At 45.2% G+C, this 24,246-nt stretch overlaps 1 protein-coding gene across 2 annotated transcripts in view; it reads right to left on the bottom strand.

Moving 5' to 3' along the window:
• Positions 1-269: 269 nt before the first annotated feature.
• LOC141099923 (5-hydroxytryptamine receptor 3A-like) overlaps positions 270-24,246 on the bottom strand; it is a 111,333-nt gene continuing 87,356 nt past the window's right edge. For both annotated transcript variants that reach the window (XM_073588037.1, XM_073588036.1), the window contains exons 8-9: positions 21,867-21,995; positions 270-716 (exon numbers count right to left, since the gene is read on the bottom strand). In XM_073588037.1, the coding sequence (XP_073444138.1) occupies positions 454-716; positions 21,867-21,995 (392 nt within the window). In that variant the 3' untranslated portion in view covers positions 270-453. The remainder of the gene's footprint in view (positions 717-21,866; positions 21,996-24,246) is intronic.

Here is a 24,246-nt window from a genome sequence, read left to right on the forward strand (position 1 = left end):
GTCATTGGTCTCGGAATAATGCAACAGAAACCGGTGTTATCGACTCTAGTCACATTGTCATCGCTGCTGCCAGTCAATAAAGACAAGTCAGAAGAGGAGAGGCAGCACTTGATCTGTGTTGTGTAAGTACGACTCATTTTATATTTACCAGTGTGTAAGCCAGATACATTAAAAGGTTAAATGGTTTTTTCCTATTTTTTTTTACGGGTTAAAATGTTAACCTAAAAAGATTGAAATATATAACAGCAATTATCCATTCACACATAGTATTCCTTGCTAGTGGAGAATTTTATTAACTATAGTTAGTGTTTTGAACACGACGTGAGCATCACAGATTTTTGTAACTAATATAGCCCAGATACAGATATATAGCTGTGGAGCAGAGATTGGTATATATGCATGCATGCAATAAAACCCTGATGCGGCAGACCATGTCCTATTCTTACATGTTTGTCACCATTTCCATTTGCTAAAAATGATGATATAAAAAACAGAACCGAGCACAAGATGACAATAGAACACCATTTTCTCTATCTTTCCCTGCAGCTGTTCCCGTTCCGTCTCCATCTTTTCCATGCTTTGCAGAGACAGGATGTGTTCCCTTACCAAGTGCATGTCTCTGGAAATCCTTTCTAGTATTGAGCCTACTCCATCTTCCAGTACCGGCTCCTCTTCCTTCAACTGCACTTCCTTGGAGCAAGCCTCCAGTAGGAGTCCTTAAAGGAAGAGAGGGGGAAAACAAGCGAAATGCAGATTTACAAGCGTGACATTTTATATAGAGCATAATGCCTAAATCTTCTATTACTGCCCTGTTCCAACCTAGGTCATCAATGTCTGATCGGTCGGGATCCAACACCTGGCAACCCTGCCAATCAGCTGTACTCTGTGTCTGTGGCTGCCGACTTGAAATGCTCAATTACAGAGCTGCTCAGTCTTCTGACAGCGGCCCGGTACTGCACATACTGCACGGGTAACCGACCGCTATCAGAAGACTGAGCAGCGCCGCAACTGAGCATTTCTGCCTGCTGAAAGAAAACAGCTGATAGGTGGAGGTGTCGGGTGCTGGACCCTGTGCGACCAGATATTGATGACCTATCCTACGCATAGGTCATCAATGCTAAAGTAGTGGACAACCCCTTTACCCCCAAGGGTGGTTTGCACGTTCATGACCAGGCCAATTTTTACAATTCTGACCACTATCCATTTATGAAGTAATAACTCTGGAACGCTTCCATGGATCTCGGTGATTCTGACATTGTTTTCTCATGATATATTGTACTTCATGATAGTGGTAAAATTTCTTTGATATGACTTGCGTTTATTTGTGAAAAAAGTGGAAATTTGGCAAAAATTTTGCAATTTTCCAACTTTTAATTTTCATGCCTTTAAATCACAGAGATATGTCACATAAAATACTTAATAAGTAACATTTCTCACATGTTAACTTTACATCAGCCCAATTTTGTAATCAAAATTTTTTTTTGTTAGGAAGTTATAAGGGTTAAAAGAAAGTTGACCAACGATTTCTCATTCTTACAACACCATTTTTTTTTTTTAGGGACCACATCTCTTTTGAAGTCACTTTGAGGGGTCTATATGATAGAAAATACCCAAATACCCATTCTAAAAACAGCACCCCTCAAGGTGCTCAAAACCAGATTCAAGAAGCTTATTAACCCTTCAGGTGCTTCACAGGAATTTTTGGAATGTTAAAAAAAAATGAACATTTAACTTTTTTCCACAAAAAAATTACTTCAGATCCATTTTTTTAAATTTTACCAAGGGTAACAGGAGAAATTGGGCCCCAAAAGTTGTTGTGGAATTTGTCCTGAGTACACTGATACCCCATATATGCAGGTAAACCACTGTTTGGGTGCACGGCTGGAATTAAGATCGGATGCCATGTCGTGTTTGGAGAGCCCCTGATGTGCCTAAACAGTGGAAACCCCAACAAGTGACTAAATTTTGGAAAGTAGACCCCCTAAGGAACTTACCTAGATGTGTGGTGAGCACTTTGTACACCCACGTCCTTCACAGAAGTTTATAACATAGTCGTAAAAATAACAAAATATTTTTTTTCACAAAAATGATCTTTTCGCCCCCAATTTTTTATTTTCCCAAGGATAACAGGAGAAATTAGACCCCCAAAGTTGTTGTGCAATTTGTCCTGAGTAGGCTGATACCCCATATGTGGGGGGTAAACCACTGTTTGTTTCTAATAGATGCGCCTTTTCTGGACAGCTGCGGGCTGCTATTTTTAGGCTGGGGGGGCCCTATATCAATGTCCCCTTACCGGCCTGAGAATACCAGCTCCCAGCTGTGAGCTTTAGCAAGGCTGGTTATCGAAAATAAGGGGGACCCCATGCCGTTTTTTTAAATTTATTTAAAAAACAGTGTGGGGACCCCTCCATTTCTGATAACCAACCTTGCTAAAGCTGACAGGGGAACCCACGCAGTTTTTTTCATTCATTTATTTATTTATAGCGCAGGCGGCGGCTGATGAATACCGCTCCTGCTGTCACTGTTATTAGCAGCAGCAGGGGTAGGCTGATGGGAGTAAAAGTCCCATCAGCCGCCACCTGCTGTATCTTTTATCACTTAACCCCTTAATGACCAGGGGTATTTTTGGTTTTACATTTTCATTTTTCCCTCCCCTTCTTTCCAGAGCCATAACTTTTTTATTTTTCCGTTTATATGGCCATGTGAGGGCTTATTTTTTGCGGGACGAGTTGTACTTTTAAATGACATCATTGGTTTTACCATATCGTGTACTCGAAAACGGGAAAAAAATTCCAAGTGCGGTGAAATTGCAAAAAAAAGTGCAATCCCACACTTGTTTTTTGCTTGGCTTTTTTGTTAGGTTCACTAGATGCTAAATCTCACCTGCCATTATGATTCTCCAGGTCATTACGAGTTCATAGACACCAAACATGTCTATGTCCTCTTTTATCTAAGTGGTGAAAAAAAATTCCAAAGTTTGCTAAAAAAAAAAAAAATTTGCGCAATTTTCTGAGACCCGTAGCGTCTCCATTTTTCATGATCTGGGGTTGGGTGAGGGCTTATTTTTTCCGTGCCGGACTGACGTTTTTAATGACACCACTTTTGTGCGGATACGTTCTTTTGATCGCCCGTTATTGCATTTTAATGCAATGTCTTGGTGACCAAAAAAACGTAATTCTGGGGTTTTTAATTTTTTTCTCGCTACGCCGTTTAGCGATCGGGTTAATGCTTTTTTTTTATTGATAGATCGGGCGATTCTGAACGCGGCGATACCTAATATGTGTATGTGGGATTTTTTTTTACTGTTTTATTTTGATTGGGGCAAAAGGGGGGTGATTTGAACTTTTAGGTTTTATTATTTTTTTTTTTATTTCTAAACATTTTTTTTTTTTACTTTTGGCATGCTTCAATAGCCTCCATAGGAGGCTAGAAGCTTGCGCAACCCGATCGGCTCTGCTACATATGGGCGATGAGCAGATCGCCCATATGTGGCAGATTTACTGCTGTGCTTTCAGCGCCGACCACTGGGTGGCGCTGAAAGCCATATGCCTGGAACAACCATAGAGGTCTCATAGAGACCTCTGGTTGTCCAGGCAACATGACGCCGACCCCCGATCACGTGACGGGGGTCGGCGGTGACGTCATTTCCGGCCTGGCGGCCGGAAATGCTATTTAAATGCACGCTGTCAGCTTTGACAGCGGCATTTAACTAGTTAATAGGCGCGGGCGGACGGCGATTCCGCTCGCGCCTATTGCGGGCACATGTCAGCTGTTCATAACAGCTGACATGTCCCGGCTTTGATGCGGGCTCACCGCCGGAGCCCTCATCAAAGCAGGGGAGATGTCTGATGACGGACTGTGTCCGTCATTGGACATTAAGGGGTTAAATGTAACTCATCATTCTTCCCTGCTCGCGCCGATAGCCAGTAAAGCAGGGGAGAATGACGAGAGCCGTGTTCAGTACCTGGCCCCGGGGAACAGCGCTTACTGCAACGCTTCTTCCCTGGCGCCCATCCATGTGGTACTGATGCGGCACACGCATGCCACACGTGTGCCGCAAGTATTACACACACGTACACTGACATGTCTGGTACCAGAAATATCAGGACGTGTGAAAGAGGCCTTACAGCGGGTTTTATGTTTGGCAGCTGTCACAAGCTAAAAGACGCTTTTAATTGCAAAAAATAGTTTTTGCATTACCACATTTTGAGAGCTACAATTTTTCTATATTTTGGCCCACAGAGTCATGTCAGGTCTTATTTTTTGCGGGACGAGTTGACATTTTTATTGGTACAATTTTCGGGCACATGACATTTTTTTGATGACTTTCTATTCTGATTATCGGGAGACAGAATGAGCAAAAACCAGCAATTCGTGAATTTTTTTTTATTGGGGGGCTTATACCGTTCCATGTGTGGAAAAATTGATAAGACCGTTTTATTCTTCGGGTCAGTACGATAACAGCGATACATCATTTATATCTTTTTTTTAATGTTTTTGCGCTTTTATATAATAAAAACGATTTTATACAAAAAAGTGTTTTTGCATCACTTAGAATCATAGAATCGTAGAGTTGGAAGGGACCTCCTGGGCCATCTGGTCCAACCCCCTGCTCAAAGCAGGATTCGCTAAATCATCTCAGACAGATGTCTGTCCAGCCTCTGTTTGAAGACTTCTATTGAAGGAAAACTCACCACCTCTCGTGGCAGCCTGTTCCACTCATTGATCACTCTAACTGTCAAAAAGTTTTTTCTAATATCTAATCTGTGTCTCCTCCCATTCAGTTTCATCCCATTGCTTCTAGTCTTTCCTTGTGCAAATGAGAATAAAGATGATCCTTCTACAATGTGACAGCCCTTGAGATATTTGTAGACAGCTATTAAGTCTCCTTTCAGTCTTGTCTTCTGCAAGCTAAACATTCCCAAATCCTGCAACCTTTCCTCAGGGTTTGCAGACCGGTCACCATTCTGGTCGCTCTTTTCTGAACTTGCTACAGTTTGTTGATGTCTTTTTTAAAATGTGGCGCCCAAAACTGGACACAGTATTCCAGATGAGGTCTGACCAAAGAGGAGTAGAGGGCAATAATGACTTCACGTGATCTAGACTGTATGCTTCTGTTTATACATCCTAGAATTGCATTTGCCTTTTTTGCTGCTGCATCACACTGTTGACTCATATTCAGTCTGTGATCAATTAGTATGCCCAAGTCTTTTTCACATGTGCTGTTGCTTAGCCCTATTCCTCCCATTTTGTATATGCTTTTTTCATTTTTATTGCCAAGATGTAGTACTTTGCATTTTTCCCTGTTAAAAACCATTCTGTTAGTTGCTGCCCACTGCCCCAGTTTATTTATATCTTTTTGAATCCTCTGTCTCTCTTCTCTAGTATTAGCTATCCCTCCTAGCTTTGTGTCATCAGCACATTTAAGTATTTTACCCTCAATTCCTTCATCTAAATCGTTCATAAAGATGTTGAACAATACAGGGCCCAGGACAGAGCCCTGTGGTACCCCACTTGAGATATTCCTCCAACTGGATGTGCAGCCATTTACGACCACTCTTTGGGTCCGATCACTAAGCCAGTTATGAATCCACCTAACAGTTGCCTTGTCCATTCCATACTTAGCCATTTTTTCAATAAGGATTGTGTGAGATACTTTGTCAAATGCTTTGCTGAAGTCAAGATATACTATATCTACAGCATTTCCCTGATCCACCCAATCAGTGATTCTGTCATAGAAGGAAATTAAGTTAGTCTGACATGACTTATTAGTTACAAACCCATGCTGACTCTGTTTAATCACTTAATTCTTGTCCAGGTACTTACATACATGTTGTTTAATAATTTGCGTCAGACTCACAGGCCTATAGTTGCCTGGGTCCACCTTCATCCCCTTTTTGAAAATAGGAACAACATTTGCTCTTCTCCAGTCTTCTGGGACTTCTGTTCTCCAAAAATTTTCGAAGATTATGGAGAGGGGTTCAAAAATTTCTTCTATCTCCTTCAGAACTCTGGGGTGTAATTCATCTGGACCTGGAGACTTGAATTCATTTAGGTTAGCTAAGTGTTTTCTCACTAACTTTCTGTTTATCGATATCCTGGATTCTTCTATTCCCTTAATAGGACAGTGAAGAAACGTTGATGTTACATTTCCTTTCAGAGAGAAAACATGCAAAATAGGAATTTAAAAGTTCGGCCTTCTCAACATCCTGTCTTACCATTTCATCATTTTCATCCTGTAAAAATCCTATAGCATCTTTGACTTTTCTTTTACTTTTGACATATCCCCAAAATCCTTTATTATTGCTTTTGACATCTCTTGCAAGCCTCAATTCATTATCAGCTTTAGTAACCTGATTTGTGCCTTGCAATTTCTGCAGACAGCATTATATTCTTCTTTAGATATGCCTCCCTCTTTCCATTTTATAAACATTTCTTTCTTCCTTTTTTAGTATGTGCTTAAGTTCTGTGTTCATCCATCCTGGTTTCCTTAAACGCTTCCTATTCTTCCCTCTTTTTGGAATTGTTAACAATTGTGCTTCGAGAATTTCATTTTTCAAGATTTCCCATCCTTCCTGGACATTTTTGTCCTTAAGGATATCCAGCCATTGGATCCCTCCAATTCTCTTTCTGAATCTCTTAAAATCTGCCTTTCTGAAATCTAACCTTGACTTCTGAGTCTTCACAGGTCTTCCTCCTCTAGTTATCCAAAATTCTAAAATAGCATGGTTTCTTCCTCCTAGGGTACCAGCCACTTTTACCTCCTCAACCATTTCCTCCCTGTTTATAAGGATTAGATCCAAGGTAGCAGTTCCCCTTGTTTTCTCCCCTACCTTTGAAAGATAAAGTTGTCAGCAAGAGAGGATAAGAATTTCCTTGACCTGTTTTGCCTGAGAGAGATTCCCAACAAATGTCAGGATAGTTGAACTACAACAACTATGTCATATTTTTTGGAGAACTTGGCCATTTGATGCATAAAGAGTTCATCCATATCTTCAGCTTGCACAGGCGGCCTGTAGTAAATGCCTACAATGGTGTCCTTTCCATTGTTCTGTCCTTGTATTCTTACCCAAACAATTTCCACAGAACTCCCAGTCTCTGAAGCTTCAATCTCTGTGCAGATATCCGCGTTTCTAACATACAATGTGACACCTCCTCCTCGTTTATCAAGTCTGTTTCTTGCAAATAAGTTGTATCCTTCTAGTCTTGTATTCCAATCATGTGTATTGTCCCACCAAGTTTCAGTGATTCCAATGACATCATATTTCTTTTCCTGTGTTAGTAGTTCCAATTCTCCTTGTTTGTTGCCCATGCTTTGTGCATTAGTATAGAAACATTTTAGTTTGTGATTGGTTTCTCTTTCTCCAATATTTTTATTAATTAGATTCTTTTGTCTTTGTTATTCCTTTCCACTTCTAATAGCAGAGTTCTCAATAGCATTTGTCAGGTGTATGGCTTTTTCTGGTCTTTTGCTTCCCTTCCCATGTTGTTCTAGTTTAAAGCTCTCCTTACAAGTGTAGCAAGGCGACTTCCAAATACATGTTTTCCAGTCTTCGTAAGGTACACCCCATCTCTAGCAAGTAGTCCATCGTATAGGTAACACACTCCATGATCCAGAAATCCAAATCCTTGCTGACGGCACCATCGACGTAGCCAGTTGTTCACCTGCAGAATCTTATTCCACCTCCTTGTTCCATGGCCATCCACTGGGAGGATGGAAGAGAAGACCACCTGCGCTCCCAGTTCTTTCACTTTCTTACCTAAGTATTCCAAGTCACTGCAGATGGTTTCCAGGTCGTTTCTTGCGGTGTCATTTGTCCCCACATGTAGTAGCAGGAATGGGTAGTCATCCTGTCAGACACATCTTTAATTTTTGCACTTGGAAGACAGCACATTTCTCTTGAAGTTATATCCAGTCTGCAGATAGCGGCATTTGTTCCTCTCAACAGGGAATCCCCCATGACCACCACTCTCCGTTTCTTCTTCATAACATTTTTCTTTCTCCATCCAGGAGGATTCTGAGGGCGTACAAGGTTGCTGTTTGTGGGCAAAGTCTTATCCTGATGTATTTCTTCATCATTCTCCTGAGCAGTATGGGTGCTGACTGCCTCCCGATCCTCCTGCTTCTCTGGGTCACATGTTTCCATTCCTCCGTTTCTTCACGTGCACTTCGAATTTCTTCTCTTTCTGTAACATGAAGAGATAATTTTGCTCTGTCTAAGAACTCTTCACCTTCCTTAATGATCTTCAATATAGCTAGCCTCTCTTCGAGATTTTGCAACTTTTCCTCCAACAGTGACACAAGCTTGCATTTGTGGCATGTGAAGTTTGGCTTTTCCACTGGTAAGTCTGTGAACACGTAGCAAGAAATGCAGCTCACCAAATGGCTCCTGGCCTCTTCCATATTGTTATTGTTAAAGCAATGAAAAATGAGGCAGGGGACTCTTCTCCTGGTTTACCGATGAACTCTTTTCAGCTGCAACAGCCAAAATCCAGTGATCGTTGAGCTCGCGGAGACTCTTCACTTATCCCAGAAGGCACTGGGAATATGCAAATTCTCTCCTCAGGACTCTTCCCATGTGAGAATCAGCTGACACTTGGCTGCACACCCCCCGTGAGTGCGGCCAATCACAATGACATAATGATCTGTCCATGGTCAAATTGTGCGAGGTCACATGGACGGATCATTACGTCTGTCAGAAAGGGGTTAATACTACTTGTAAATATTTTTATGGTGTTAAGTCTTCATAATTGTGATTGCTTGAACTTGTTTGGATGTTAGTTGAGGTTCTTTATCCAACATCCGCACAATCTTGCGTTGAAATCTCTTGTCAATTTTTCTTTTCCATCCACATCTAGGGAGGTTAGCCACAGTGCCATGGGCTTTAAACTTCTTGATGACACTGCGCACGGTAGACACAGGAACATTCAGGTCTTTGGAGATGGACTTGTAGTCTTGAGATTGCTCATGCTTCCTCACAATTTGGTTTCTCAAGTCCTCAGACAGTTCTTTGGTCTTCTTTCTTTTCTCCAATGTGGTACACACAAGGACACAGGACAGAGGTTGAGTCAACTTTAATCCATGTCAACTGGCTGCAAGTGTGATTTAGTTATTGCCAACACCTGTTAGGTGCCACAGGTAAGTTACAGGTGCTGTTAATTGCACAAATTAGAGAAGCATCACATGATTTTTCGAACAGTGCCAATACTTTTGTCCACCTTCTTTTTTATGTTTGGTGTGGAATTATATCCAATTTGGCTTTAGGACAATTCTTTTTGTGTTTTTTCATTTAAGACAAATTAAATGAAGATAATAATACCAAAGAATTTGTGTTTGCAATCATTTTCAGGAAGAAACTGAGTATTATCTGACAGAATTGCAGGGGTGTCAATACTTTTGGCCACAGCTGTATACATACATATACACACACACACACTAGTAGAATACCCGCGGCTTCGCTCACGGAAAATACGTTAAATTGTTGGTTATGGTAGCTAAAGTAAAATTTTCAGTGTCGCCCTGAAATTAAAATTTTCAGAGTGCTACAGTACATTTTTTTTTCCCACTTTAAATTTTTATTATTTTGGCATTTTACTAATTTCTCGTAACATTGATGTGAGCAACTTTTCTTTAATGTTAACATTTTTATTGATTTTACATATTCAATACATTATGTAGTATAAACTATTACAACTATTTTTTGAAATATTTTTTATCAAAAATTAAAATTTATGTACCTTACACTAACATATAAAACATTTACACCCAATTAACATACTGAAACCCTACCCCCCTCCCTCCAATGTAATCTATAAGTAGTTCACAGACAAAAGAGTAAAACTGGTTTACAGCTAACCCCTTCCTTACATTGGATGTACTATTCCATACATGTGACCTAGGACTTAGGTCCCATGGATGGAATAGTACGTCACACACGATCAGCGGCGCTCACGATCGCGGCATGGTGTCAGCTGATTATCACAGCTGACACCTGGCACTATGTATGTTGGTGTATGTGTGCTGTTTGTGTGATGTTTGCATGGTGTTTGCGAAATGTTTGTTTGTTGTGTGTAGTGGTGCGGCCCCTTTAGCAGCGACTCTTTGGCGCCATCGCTATAATCCATTCCTATCAGTCACAACTGTTGTTTTCCCCTCAGCACTTTAAGGGTATGTGCACACGCTGCGGTTTTGCTGCAGTTCTGGCCCTGCAGAACTGCTGCAGTTCTGCAGACATGGTACTTTACCATGTTAGCCTATGGGTTTTCAAAACCGCAGTGCTCACGCTGCGGTTTTTTACCTGCGGAAAAGCTGCAGGTTTTTTTCCGCAGCATGTCAATTGTTTCTGCGGATTCTGCTGCGGTTTCACACCTTTAACATAGTAGAGGTGTGAAACCGCAGGGCAAAACCGCAGACCAAACCGCAGCAAAACCGCAGGTCACTTTACCTGCGTTTCCGCGGGAAAAAACCCGCAGCAGAATCCGCAGCGTGTGCACTCACCCTTACTTTCACCTTCACATTTCTCCATTATATGTATAGGGCCTAACTTTGGGGGCCCCAATCTCATGACGGGGGGGAAGCTAGCGAGATGTAAGGTGCGCAGTATTCTGCTCCTGTGGGTGGAGAGGGGGCGTGCCAAATTTCACCCAAATCGGGCGAGAACTGTGAATTTGTAGTGGGCTACTACAGATTGAGTTTTATATATATACTAGCTGAAGAGCCCGGCGCTGCCCGGGCATAGTAACTAACTGTGGTTAGTTATAGCAAATTATAATTATCCTCCATCCCATAGTCCCGTGACCATATACCCATCATACATATTCACGATCCCATAGGCCCGTGCCCACATACCCATCATACATATCCTCCATCCCATAGTCGAATGTCCATATACCCATCACACATCCTCCATCCCATAGTCCCATGCCCATATACCCATCACACATCCTCCATCCCATAGTCGAGTGCCCATATACCCATCACACATCCTCCATCCCATAGTACCATGCACATATACCCATCACACATCCTCCATCCCATAGTCGAGTGCCCATATACCCATCACACATATCCTCCATCCCATAATCCCGTGCCCATATACCCATCATACATATCCACGATCCCATAGGCCCGTGCCCATATACCCATCATACATATCCTCCATCCCATAGTCGAGTGCCCATATACCCATCACACATCCTCCATCCCATAGTCCCATGCCCATATACCCATCATACATATTCTCCATCCCATAGTCCCATGTCCATATACCCATCATACATATTCGCCATCCCATAGTCGATTGCCCATATACCCATCACACATCCTCCATCCCATAGTCCCATGCCCATATACCCATCACACATCCTCAATCCCATAGTACCATGCCCATATACCCATCATACATAGTCGCCATCCCATAGTCGAGTGCCCATATACCCATCACACATCCTCCATCCCATAGTACCATGCACATATACCCATCACACATCCTCCATCCCATAGTCGAGTGCCCATATACCCATCACACATATCCTCCATCCCATAGTCCCGTGCCCATATACCCATCATACATATCCACGATCCCATAGGCCCGTGCCCATATACCCATCATACATATCCTCCATCCCATAGTCGAGTGCCCATATACCCATCACACATCCTCCATCCCATAGTCCCATGCCCATATACCCATCATACATATTCTCCATCCCATAGTCCAATGCCCATATACCCATCATACATATTCGCCATCCCATAGTCGATTGCCCATATACCCATCACACATCCTCCATCCCATAGTCCCATTCCCATATACCCATCACACATCCTCCATCCCACAGTCCCATGCCCATATACCCATCATACATATTCGCCATCCCATAGTCGAGTGCCCATATACCCATCACACATCCTCCATCCCATAGTACCATGCACATATACCCATCACACATCCTCCATCCCATAGTCGAGTGCCCATATACCCATCACACATATCCTCCATCCCATAGTTCCGTGCCCATATACCCATCATACATATCCACGATCCCATAGTCCCATGCCCATATACCCATCATACATATTCTCCATCCCATATTCCCATGCCCATATACCCATCATACATATTCGCCATCCCATAGTCGAGTGCCCATATACCCATCACACATCCTTCATCTCATAGTCCCATGCCAACCATTGTGACATCATAATGAGGGGCGGGGCTTGATACGCACACACTATTTCCCCATTATGTAGATAGGGGCATTATGACATCATAATGAGGGGCGGGGCTTGATAAGCACACACTTTTTCCCCAGTATGTAGATAGGGGCAAAATTGTTTGGTGAATTGGAACGCGCGGGGTTAAAATTTCACCTCACAACATAGCTTAGGACGCTCTCGGGGTCCAGACGTGCGACTGTGCCAAATTTTGTGGCTGTAGCTGCGACGGTGCAGATGCCTATCCTGGGACATACATACATACTGTGACGACTCCTGGAGTGGACCCTCTGCGTCGTGACACCAACCCTCCCAGGGCGAGCTGACCTAGTGAAGACCACCCCCTATACAGGGAGTGTCAGGGGCAAGCCCCAGGGGGTGAGGCACCACGACTGCTGGCACCAGGCGGCCGGCTCACAGGAGACACGAGTGGGTGAGTGTGTCTGCAGGAACGTGTAAAGCGTGGACACGGCAACACGTGGTATACAGAGACTACGTTCGTCCGGGTGTGAGTGAAGCAGGATTTGTGCAAGGAGCATGTCAGAGCACTGAGTCAGGCAGCAGGTGTGCCAGAAGGTGTAACAGAGTACAGGATCAGGGCATGTGCCCTGACAACTGAGTATAAGACAGAGCACGGAATCAGAGTGTGTGCCAGGAGGCACAACTGAGTATAAGACAGAGCACGGAATCAGAGTGTGTGCCAGGAGGCACAACTGAGTATGAGACAGAGTACAGGGTCAGAGCATGTGTCAGGAGGCACAACCAAGTACGAGACAGAGCACAGGGTCAGAGCGTGTGCCAGGAGGCACAACCAAGTACAAAGCAGAGGACCTGAATGCAGCGCACAGCCAGGCAGGGACACGGCAGACCAAGCCAGGAAGCACAACAATAATCAGGCACCTCCCCTAGGGGAAGGTCATCTGATATAGCACATGACTACTACTGGTTCCGGGTCAGGACCTAGCCAGAAAGCACATGACCACTACAGGTTCCGGGTCAGGTCCTCCATTACCATAGAGAGGACCGAGCCCTATACAGCACTGACAGGAGCGCGCAAGCGTGACATGTAGGAGGAGACCCGGGGACGAGAACTGCGCGTGCGCACCCGACAGGACCCCCGGAGTGACCGGGGCTCCGGAAGAGATGACGTCGGGACCGAGGTCCCGCCCCCAGGTGAGCATGGCGTGACAGTACCCCTCCTTTACACCCCCTCTTTCTAAAACTGGAGAGGAACTTAGACAAAATCTGGGGTGCGTGGATATTCTCCCTGGGTTCCCATGACCTCTCCTCGGGGCCAAAACCCTTCCAATCGACCAAGAACATGGTTCTCCCTCTTACCTTCTTCATGGCCAAAATGTCATTCACCTCAAACTCATCCCCCAAGCCAACAGGCTGGGGTGTGTGGCCTGGAGAAGGATGAAATCGGTTAAGAACCACAGGTTTTAGGAGAGATACATGGAAAGAATTGGGAATACGGAGTGAAGGAGGCAGCTTCAATTTGTAAGCAACATCATTAATCCGCCCGAGGACCTCAAAAGGACCAATGTATCGGAGACCCAGTTTGTAAGATGGTACCTTAAGGCGGACGTATTTGGTGGAGAGCCACACCTTGTCACCAGGGAGAAATGGAGGAACGTCCAGACGCCTCTTGTAAGCGTGTAATTTCATTCTGTCCCGTGCTTTCTCGAGAGCGGTTTTGGTCTCCTGCCATACCCTGGAGAACTCCACAGACAGAGAATCGGCAGCAGGTACCCCCGAGACAGGAAGTACCGGTAGAGGCACATTGGGATGCTGTCCAAAGACGATGAAGAAAGGAGACTTGGTAGACGATTCACTGGAGTGATTATTATAGGCGAACTCAGCCCAAGGAAGTAGACCGACCCAGTCATTCTGATGAGCATTAGAAAAATGCCGGAGGTAGGATGTAAGGATCTGGTTGGTACGTTCTACCTGCCCATTGGTTTGGGGGTGATAGGCGGAAGAGAAATCCAATGACATTTTCACGAGTCCGCATAGAGCTCTCCAGAATCGGGAGGTGAATTGGACCCCTCTGTCAGACACGATGTGCTGGGGGAAGCCGTGAATCCTGAAGATATGGGAAATGAAGATCTTCGCCAAGTCAGGAGCAGAGGGTAGTCCGGGATGAGGAATGAAGTGGGCCATCTTTGAAAATCGGTCTACAACCACCAAGACCACAGTACAACCGGAAGAACAAGGCAGATCAGTAATGAAATCCATGGCTATGTGCTGCCATGGAGCCGACGGAACGGGAAGCGGGAACAGAAGACCGGAGGGTGGTTGTCTGGGTATCTTGTTCTGGGCACAGGACGGGCAAGATGCCACAAAGTCTTTAACATCCTGGGAGAGTGAAGGCCACCAAAAATGGCGAGAAATTAAGTCCAAAGTCTTTTTGACACCAACGTGGCCGGCAATCTTGGATGAATGTCCCCAATTTAGCACTCGTTTTCGGTTATTCTCAGCCACAAAGGTTCTTCCCGGAGGTAACTTGGTTAACTTGACAGGGGCCACAGTAATCACTTTGGATATATCAATAATATGAGAGGGTTCTTCCTCTGCATCAGACGACAGGAATGATCTTGACAACGCATCCGCTCTAACGTTCTTATCGCCGGGCCGAAAATGTAGCTCAAAGTCAAAGCGGGCGAAGAATAGGGACCACCTGGCTTGCCGAGGATTGAGCCTCTGTGCGGACTGGATGTACGCCAGGTTCTTATGGTCCGTGAAGATCTTGAATGGATGTGTGGCACCTTCCAGTAAGTACCTCCACTCCTCCAAGGCCAACTTAATGGCCAAGAGCTCTTTGTCGCCAATGGAGTAGTTCTGCTCAGTGGAGGAAAATACTTTAGAAAAGAAGCCACAGGTGACAAAACGTCCAGAAGAGGATTTCTGCAGAAGGACTGCGCCAGCCCCAGTAGAGGATGCGTCCACCTCGAGAGTGAAAGGTCTACTAACCTCAGGTCGGTGAAGCGCCGGAGCAGCGGCGAAGGCTTGTTTCAACGACTGGAATGCCTCTTCAGCCTCAGAGGGCCAAGCCTTTGGGTTAGCTCCCTTGCAGATAAGGGACGAGATGGGGCGAACCAACGAGGAGAAATGAGGAACAAACTGTCGGTAGTAGTTTGCAAAACCAAGGAAGCGTTGGATTGCCTTCACCCCATGGGGCTGTGGCCAATCGAGGACGGCGGACACCTTTGCCGGATCCATGCGTAGACCTGATTCTGAGATAATGTACCCCAAGAATGGCAGGGATGTTTGCTCGAAGGCACATTTCTCGAGCTTGGCATAAAGGCGGTTCTCCCTCAGGCGCTGGAGGACTTGACGCACGTTCTTTCTGTGGGCGGAGAGGTCTGGAGAAAAAAAGAGGATGTCATCCAGATAGACTACAACGCAGGAGTACAGCATATCCCGGAAGACGTCATTCACGAACTCCTGGAACACCGCTGGGGCATTGCAGAGGCCGAAGGGCTTGACCAAGTACTCATAGTGACCGTCTCTGGTGTTAAAGGCGGTCTTCCACTCATCCCCGGAACGAATGCGGATCAAGTTGTAGGCCCCACGAAGATCCAGTTTGGTGAAAATTCGAGCTCCTCTAAGTCGGTCAAAGAGCTCCGGGATCAATGGCAATGGGTACTTGTTCTTGACCGTGATATCGTTCAGGCCTCGGTAGTCTATACAAGGACGGAGGGAGCCGTCCTTCTTTTTTACAAAGAAAAATCCCGCTCCCGCGGGCGCGGAGGACTTACGGATAAAACCTCTCGCAAGGTTCTCCTGGATATAGTCAGACATAGCTTGGGTCTCAGCAGGGGATAGCGGGTATATCCTACCCCTGGGTGGTGTAGAACCAGGAATGAGGTCAATCGGACAGTCATATGGCCGATGGAGGGGCAGAGTCTCGGCCTCCTTCTTGTCGAAGACATCTGCAAAGGACCAGTAAGCCGACGGCAGACCTGTAGGTGCCGGGGATGGACCGGCAGAGTTCATCGGACGGACGGGCAACAGGCACTTCTCCTGACAGAACGGTCCGCACCGGAGTATCTCGCCCGACCGCCAGTCCAGGGTTGGCTCATGAGTCCATAGCCAAGGGAGGCCTAGAAGAAGTGTGTAAGACATGGTAGACAAGACGAGGAAGGAGATCTTCTCCTGGTGCAGGGCTCCAATCTGCAGCTCGATCTCTTCGGTGGCCTGGGTAACGGTCTCCTGCACGGACGTACCATTGACCGAAACAATCGACCGAGGAGTCTCCAGGGATCTGACAGGAATCCGGTATTTTTTAACCGCCTCGAGTGGGATAAAATTCCTCTCCGCGCCAAAATCCAGAAAAGCCTCCTCAGAATAACGCTTGGCACCGAGATTCAATAATACGGACACGAGCAGGGGAGGAGAGGAATCACGTACACCTAGGGAGGCCTCTCCTATCAACCCTAGGCGGAGAAGTTTCCCGGCTTCTCGGAGCAGGAACGGAGGAGGCGAGAGGAGCTCCTCTCTCTGGCTAATTCACGGGCTCGTTCCTGAAACCGCAGGTCAATGCGTGTCGCCAGAGAGATCAGATCCTCTAAAGAGGTGGGGGTATCCCGACCTGCCAGTACGTCTTTGATCCGACCGGACAGGCTACGCCAAAAGATCCCTACGAGAGCCTCGTTGTTCCAACCGAGTTCGGAGGCCAAGGTACGAAAATGGATGGATGTCCCACCGATAGCGCACCCTGATGGAGGTTAAAGAGGGACTCGGTGATAGAGGCCAGCCGACCCGGCTCGTCGAACACCTTGCGGAAGGTGTCCAAAAAGGTGGAAAGCTGAGAGACGAGTGGGTCATTGCGCTCCCAGAGGGGGTTCACCCATGCTAACGCCTCCCCCTCTAAGTGTGAAACAATAAAGGCAATTTGGGCGCGCTCAGTGGGATAGTGCTGCGGCAAAAGCTCCAAATGTAACCGGCATTGGTTCAGAAATCCTCGACAAAACTTGGGGTCCCCGCTATATCGGGGTGGCTTGCCGAGGCGCGGCATCGGGTGTGGGGCCGAGGACTGGGCAGAAACGGATTGTATGGCCGACAATCGGGACTCCATGGATTTCAAAAGGGCCATAATCCTGGTCTGACTCTCCCGTAGGAACACCAGTTCCTTTTGGATGGAGGTGGTGGTACCAGCGGGGTCCATGGCCTGATTATACTGTGACGACTCCTGGAGTGGACCCTCTGGGTCGTGACACCAACCCTCCCAGGGCGAGCTGACCTAGTGAAGACCACCCCCTATACAGGGAGTGTCAGGGGCAAGCCCCAGGGGGTGAGGCACCACGACTGCTGGCACCAGGCGGCCGGCTCACAGGAGACACGAGTGGGTGAGTGTGTCTGCAGGAACGTGTAAAGCGTGGACACGGCAACACGTGGTATACAGAGACTACATTCGTCCGGGTGTGAGTGAAGCAGGATTTGTGCAAGGCGCACGTCAGAGCACCGAGTCAGGCAGCAGGTGTGCCAGAAGGTGTAACAGAGTACAGGAGCAGGGTGTGTGCCAGAGGGCACAACAGAGCATAAGACAGAGCGCAGGATTGGTACATGTGCCAGGAGGCACAACAGAGTAAGAGACTGAGTACAGGATCAGGGCATGTGCCCGGAGGCACAACTGAGTATAAGACAGAGCACGGAATCAGAGTGTGTGCCAGGAGGCACAACTGAGTATAAGACAGAGCACGGAATCAGAGTGTGTGCCAGGTGGCACAACTGAGTATGAGACAGAGTACAGGGTCAGAGCATGTGCCAGGAGGCACAACCAAGTACGAGACAGAGCACAGGGTCAGAGCGTGTGCCAGGAGGCACAACCAAGTACAAAGCAGAGGACCTGAATGCAGCGCACAGCCAGGCAGGGACACGGCAGACCAAGCCAGGAAGCACAACAATAATCAGGCACCTCCCCTAGGGGGAGGTCGTCTGATATAGCACATGACTACTACTGGTTCCGGGTCAGGACCTAGCCAGAAAGCACATGACCACTACAGGTTCCGGGTCAGGTCCTCCATTACCATAGAGAGGACCGAGCCCTATACAGCACTGACAGGAGCGCGCAAGCGTGACATGTAGGAGGAGACCCGGGGACGAGGCTGCGCGTGCGCACCCGACGGGACCCCCGGAGTGACCGCGGCTCCGGAAGAGATGACGTCGGGACCGAGGTCCCGCCCCCAGGTGAGCATGGCGTGACACATACATACACACATACATACACACACTTGAGCTTTATATAATAGATAGATATACAGCTCCTTCAAAAATTAAGAGACCATTGCACAGTTTTATAAAACTCAGCTTCTCTACGTGTCTGACAGCCATTCCATTCCAGTGTCAGTTGAATCCAACCAGAGTACACCTCATTCTACTAAATGTGCTTCTGATTAGGCGATCACCTGAACCAAATCTTATTTAACGAAGGAAAGTATAAAAAACCCTGCTGTGGTGTTCACAATCCTCATGCCATAGGACAAGCTGGATGGCAAAACAAGTGCTAGTAATATCCCAAAATGTAGAGAAGCTGATTTTTATAAAACTGTGCAGTGGTCTCTTAATTTTTGCCAGAGCAGTATGTATGTATGTGTGTGTATATATATATATATATATATATATATATATAATATATAATCGCTCACTGCACCGCTTGCTACAGTATATTGTGAGTGGAAGCTGCAAGCTCGCCCCGACCAGACACCTTTGATTGACAGTTGACTGCAGCGCATCTGTGCAGAGCAAGCGGTCAAGATGCTGGAGCTCTTTAATTTTCTCCTGGTAGGCGCATTTTCATTAAAAATGTCAGGCTGTACTGTAACATTATATACCTTCAGATTAACCGTATATCTGCAGGTACATAGCATTTTCCATTTTAGACAAGTGATTGTCCGCAGATACATGAATGATAGATGAAAGGCCATTTCTGCTGCTGGACTTGTAGAGATCACTGGAGCGTTAGCTCTGGTGTGCCAGAGCTTTGGTATGTTCATAGTTTGTTTTTTTTCAATTATGTGCTTAATTAATTTTACAATACTCTGTAAAAATAGTGGAATAATAATACTTGAGAACATCTCTGTTACCAGGCATTTGTATTTCATTATTTTAATGTAACATTTTCTGCTGTTCATTTGTGTCTTAAATTTTGAACAACCCCTTTTACCAAATTTGAAAAAAAGATGCAAATTATCCCCAGGACACCACTGGAACGTCATCTTCCATATATAAAGTACTGTATATACTCGTGTAAAAGCCGAGATTTTCAGCACTTTTTTGTGCTGAAAACGCCCCCCCTCGGCTTATACACAAGTTATACGCCAGAAAGCCAGAGGGGAGGGGGAAGGATGGGGAGCGGGGGAGCAGCTGCAGCCGCCGAAGAGATCATACTCGCCCTCCTCCGCGCAATCGCCGGTCTCCATCCCTGTACCTACATCCCGGGGCCTGCAGCTCCTGTGTTGAGCGGTCATGTGGTACCATTCATTAAAGTAATGAATATGCACGCGACTGTAGTGCGAATATAAAAATGGCTATTTTTAGTCCATATTGAAATATATAGAATGAATTCTCTGTCTGTGGTGGATTTATCAGACCATTAGATAGCTGCATTTCTGATGTGACAGACAATACTCACAAGTGACACAATCTCGAGAACTCTTGTTTCACAAATAGTTCTAAGTTTCTGTGTTTGTCATTGTAAAACATTAAGGTTTATTTAACCTCTGTCTGTGTTGGTTTTATCTAAATCCATGTGACTTTTATATTGTAAGGGTTTATGACCCATTGTCTGATGATGCCATGTTGTCTGTTTCATCCAACCTTGAAGGCCGGCTACTGGATGGGTTGGGTGAAGCAAGTTACACATAAGTGTAATTTAGTATATAAGGCCAGAGAAACATGACTAAGAGAGAAGCAGAACTGGATACCTGTATGTGTACAGTGTTGATACCTGCATAATTGGGGACGCCCATGCATTGTAGGGAATCTTCCAGGGGTTCTCTGTCTTGGCGTTGCTTCTCTGATATTCCAGACGGATGATGTTTAAAAGCCTCTTGATGATTGATGATGTGAGTATACTGTATATAGTTAATCTTTATATATACTTAATCATTATATGTATTCAATCTTTATATGTACTTAACCTTTGTATCTTAAAATATGCAAAAGTGTACGCAATCATACTGTCCAATCATACTATTCCTTCAATTCTGTACATTGAAATAAAATTGCGTTATATCGCAAGTAGTAGCCTTCTTTAAAGCCGTATCCGAACCTTAGTGTTAAAAACTTGGCAATACAGCAACTCCACTCCCATAGGCGTGGAGTGCATATTCATTACTTTAATGAGTGGTACCATGTGACCGCTCAGCACTGGAAGGAGCTGCCGGCCCCGGGACAACGGAGAAGCGGGGAAGTGCAGAGACCGTGCCAGGAGGGTTAGTATGACGGTGGAGGGTGAGCCATGCGATATTCACTTGTCCCCATTCCACTGCCACTCTGTGCTGTCTTCTTTGTCCTCTGGCTGTGACGTTCAGGTCAGAGGGCGCAATGACGAGTTAAGTGCGCGCCCTCTGCCTGAACAGTCACAGCCAGAGGACCCGGAAGACAGCCGTGCGCGGCGGTGGAATGGGGACAGGTGAATATCGCAAGTGCCAGGGGCCTGAGCCAGCGGCGATACCGGCACCTGGCCCCCTTAGCGCGCCGGTGTCCCCGCCTCCTCAGGACACCGGCACCTGGGCCCCAGCGACAAGAGGTGAGTATGTCTTTTTTTTAAAAAAAAAGCAGCAGCATATGGGGCATATTATTCTATGGAGCATCTTATGGTGCTATCAACCTTTATGGAGCATTATATGGAGCATCCTATGGGGCCATTATTAACCTTAGCGCAGCATTATATGGAGCATATTTTTGTATGGAGCATCTTATGGGGCCCATCATGAACTTTATGGAGCATCTTATGGTGCCCATCATGAACTTTATGGAGCATCTTATGGGGCCATCATGAACTGTATGGAGCATTATATGGGGCTCCTGATTCAATATGGATATTCAAAAACATTTAACCTACTGAAGTCTCAATTAATTTTACTTTTATTGGTATCTATTTCTATTCTTGAAATTTACCAGTAGCTGCTGCATTTCCCACCCTAGGCTTATACTTGAGTCAATAAGTTTTCCCAGCTTTTTGTGGCAAAAATAGGGGCCTCGGCTTATACTCGGATCAGCTTATACTCGAGTATCTATGATACTAGTTGAAGAGCCCGGCACTGCTCGGGCATAGTAACTAACTGTGGTTAGTGATAACAAATTATAATGATTATCTTCCATTCCATAGTCCAGTGCCCATATACCCATCATACATACAGTATCCTCCATCCCATAATCCCATGCCCTTTTACCCATCATACATATCCTCCATCTCATAGTCCAGTGCTTATAGGGGGCTTTGCATGTGGAGTGGGCATGGCTTGATACACACACACTGTGTGTGGAGTGAGTGTGGCTATGCAGAGCGAGCGGGGCTATGTGGAGTGGGCGTGGCTTGATATACCAACTCATTGTGTGTGGTGGGCGGGGCTATGTGGAGTGGGAGTGGCTTGATACACACATACACACTCATTTTTATATATATAGATCATTACATTACCTTGATATAGTGGCAATGTCCCACCCGGCGTTTTATCTTGCTTTTGGATTTTACCTCCAATGTACATAACAAAGATTGTTTCTATGATCCCAATACACATGAGAGTCATTGTACCAATAAAGAATGTTACTGCAACAAAACAGAAGAGAACCCTATTAATGCAGATGAATAACATTGGGACTTAAGATGCCTAGACACATTAGAGTCCTGTAGTCAGATTTATGCAGATTTAATGTCTGCTCTATGAGAGTGACTGTTTGTTTTCATGCGTGTCTTATTTTATAGTGACACCGCTCACCCCAACCTCTAAGAATTACTGAATATTTCTGATATTAGGGAATCAGGGGTGATCACTGTCATTTGGATCAATTAGCATTTGTGTCTAGTCAAATTTTCCAATACTGTGGGAGGACGTAGAATATATTTTGCTGTTTAATTGATTCTGCCATTCACTTGTGTTGGTTAGAGCAGTTATTTCCCTTTCTAAGGTTATGTTCATAAAGCATTTTAGCTTATGCTCAGTGACTCCATCTATGCTTACGTCTGAGGCCCTGGAAAATGGGATTTAGACACAGTTTATCCATCTGCATCATTACATTCAAAGGTCCCATTAGTTCAAATGTCCGAATACCCTATTCCAAGGCTTCAGATGTAAGCCCTGATGGAGCCACTGGCCGTAGGCGAATATGCTTTATGAACATAGCCTACTGATGAAGGGTCCTCCATTCCTGCACTGGTAACACCTTGGACACCGCAGTCAATAACGAAAGCTGCATCTAATTAGCTTACAAAAGGGAAGCCTAGTGGCATTCCCACAACATACACATGGTGCCGATAAGATCCTAACAGCAGTATGGGGCTAAAAAAAGCCCCTACTTCTGCCATGAACAAGGCTTAGTAAGCTGCCTAAAACAAGCAGCTTTGCAATGTATTTCTAGAATGGAGAGCTTTTTAATTTTGTAGTGTACTGCTTGTTGCCAAGGTTACCAACCACCTCAGAGGTGGCCAGTCTCCTAGGCACAGAGATGAGTTTCCAAGCTTTTTGCTATACAGCTTTCAAGCAGTGCTCTGAAGTTGGCTAGATGGCTAGATTTTACTTATTTTACTGATTTATATAGTGTCATCATAGTCCACAGCATTTTATAGACATTATCACCCTGTCAGACTCGCTCATTCTGCACCATGCCACCAGCCCAAACGGTCAATCTTCAGGAACGCATCGCCTCCTGGAAAGCAGGAAGATTATTGGTGGGAGATAAGTGCAGGTTAATCGTGTTTTTTTGACATGACCGTTTCCCTTAAGTGGAATCAGGCATATGATTTGTGCTGCCCAAACCACGGGCAGCACAAATCAGGGACTGTCTTCCTTATTGCAAGTCCACATTTTCTATTTTTCCTATGGCAGCACATGGATTACTGAGACCTCATCTTCCTGGATAGAAAATTCTCACTACCATATAACTTGAACAGAAGGAACAGGCACATTTTTTTCTCTTCTATTTCTGATAGATAATAATTTCTATTAAACATCTTGTACATGGCATTTGTGGTGTCACTAAGGTCCACTTACATGTTTTTGTGTTCTGAGTGTTTGACCAGTCCCTCGGCTGTCCCATACACCGTGACCAATATTCTAGCATGGATGCCTCTTGATGCATGGTAATGTTAATTAATAGTAAGTGTACCTGTTTTTCTGCTACCATTCTGTTGTTTATGGTTTAGGCCCTGTTCACAAGGTGTACTAAGAGAAGTGGATGTTTCAACATGAGTCCAACTCATCTTATGACTGCTCCATTCATTCTTTATAAGCTGCAAGAAAAGGCTGATCGCAGTGCTCGGCAGCCCCATAGGGTATGAATGGAGTGGTGGTCAAGCATGCACACTCCAGTTCAGTGGCAATAAAAGTGCCCCGTTCTGCAGATCAGTGAATCCCATTGGTCTGATTCCCCATTGATCAATAAGAAAAGAAGGAAGGTGGAAAATTAAAGTCTATGTTTAAAATTGAACCTGGATTTAAAATTTTTGTCCAGGATATCGTATCTATCCCAGCATGGAGAACTGAATGGATCAAGCCATGGGGGGTGAGATTCCATCAAATATTCACTTCTGTGGTGCCCTCTCACTTCATTCTTCTTCTCTGTTTGGGCCCCAGTTGGAAGAAATCCTGAATACCATTAAATGATATACTTTTCAGAGGTCAAACGAGAAGATCTAGAAGTCAGCATAGCCTTTGTCAAATTGACAATCAGCGACAATTCAAATCTCAACCGGAGTCCGGTTCTCCTCTTTAAAAAGAAAAAAAATAGCCACATTCTCAACATAATATTGACTTATGATGCCATACCTCCAAACCAGCCAGTAGGAGGAAGACTGGAATTTT

The sequence above is a fragment of the Dendrobates tinctorius genome, unplaced genomic scaffold (genome assembly GCF_039654945.1).
Source record: "Dendrobates tinctorius isolate UK_male_01 unplaced genomic scaffold, ASM3965494v1 ptg000103l, whole genome shotgun sequence".
Classification (NCBI taxonomy): Eukaryota; Metazoa; Chordata; class Amphibia; order Anura; family Dendrobatidae; genus Dendrobates; species Dendrobates tinctorius.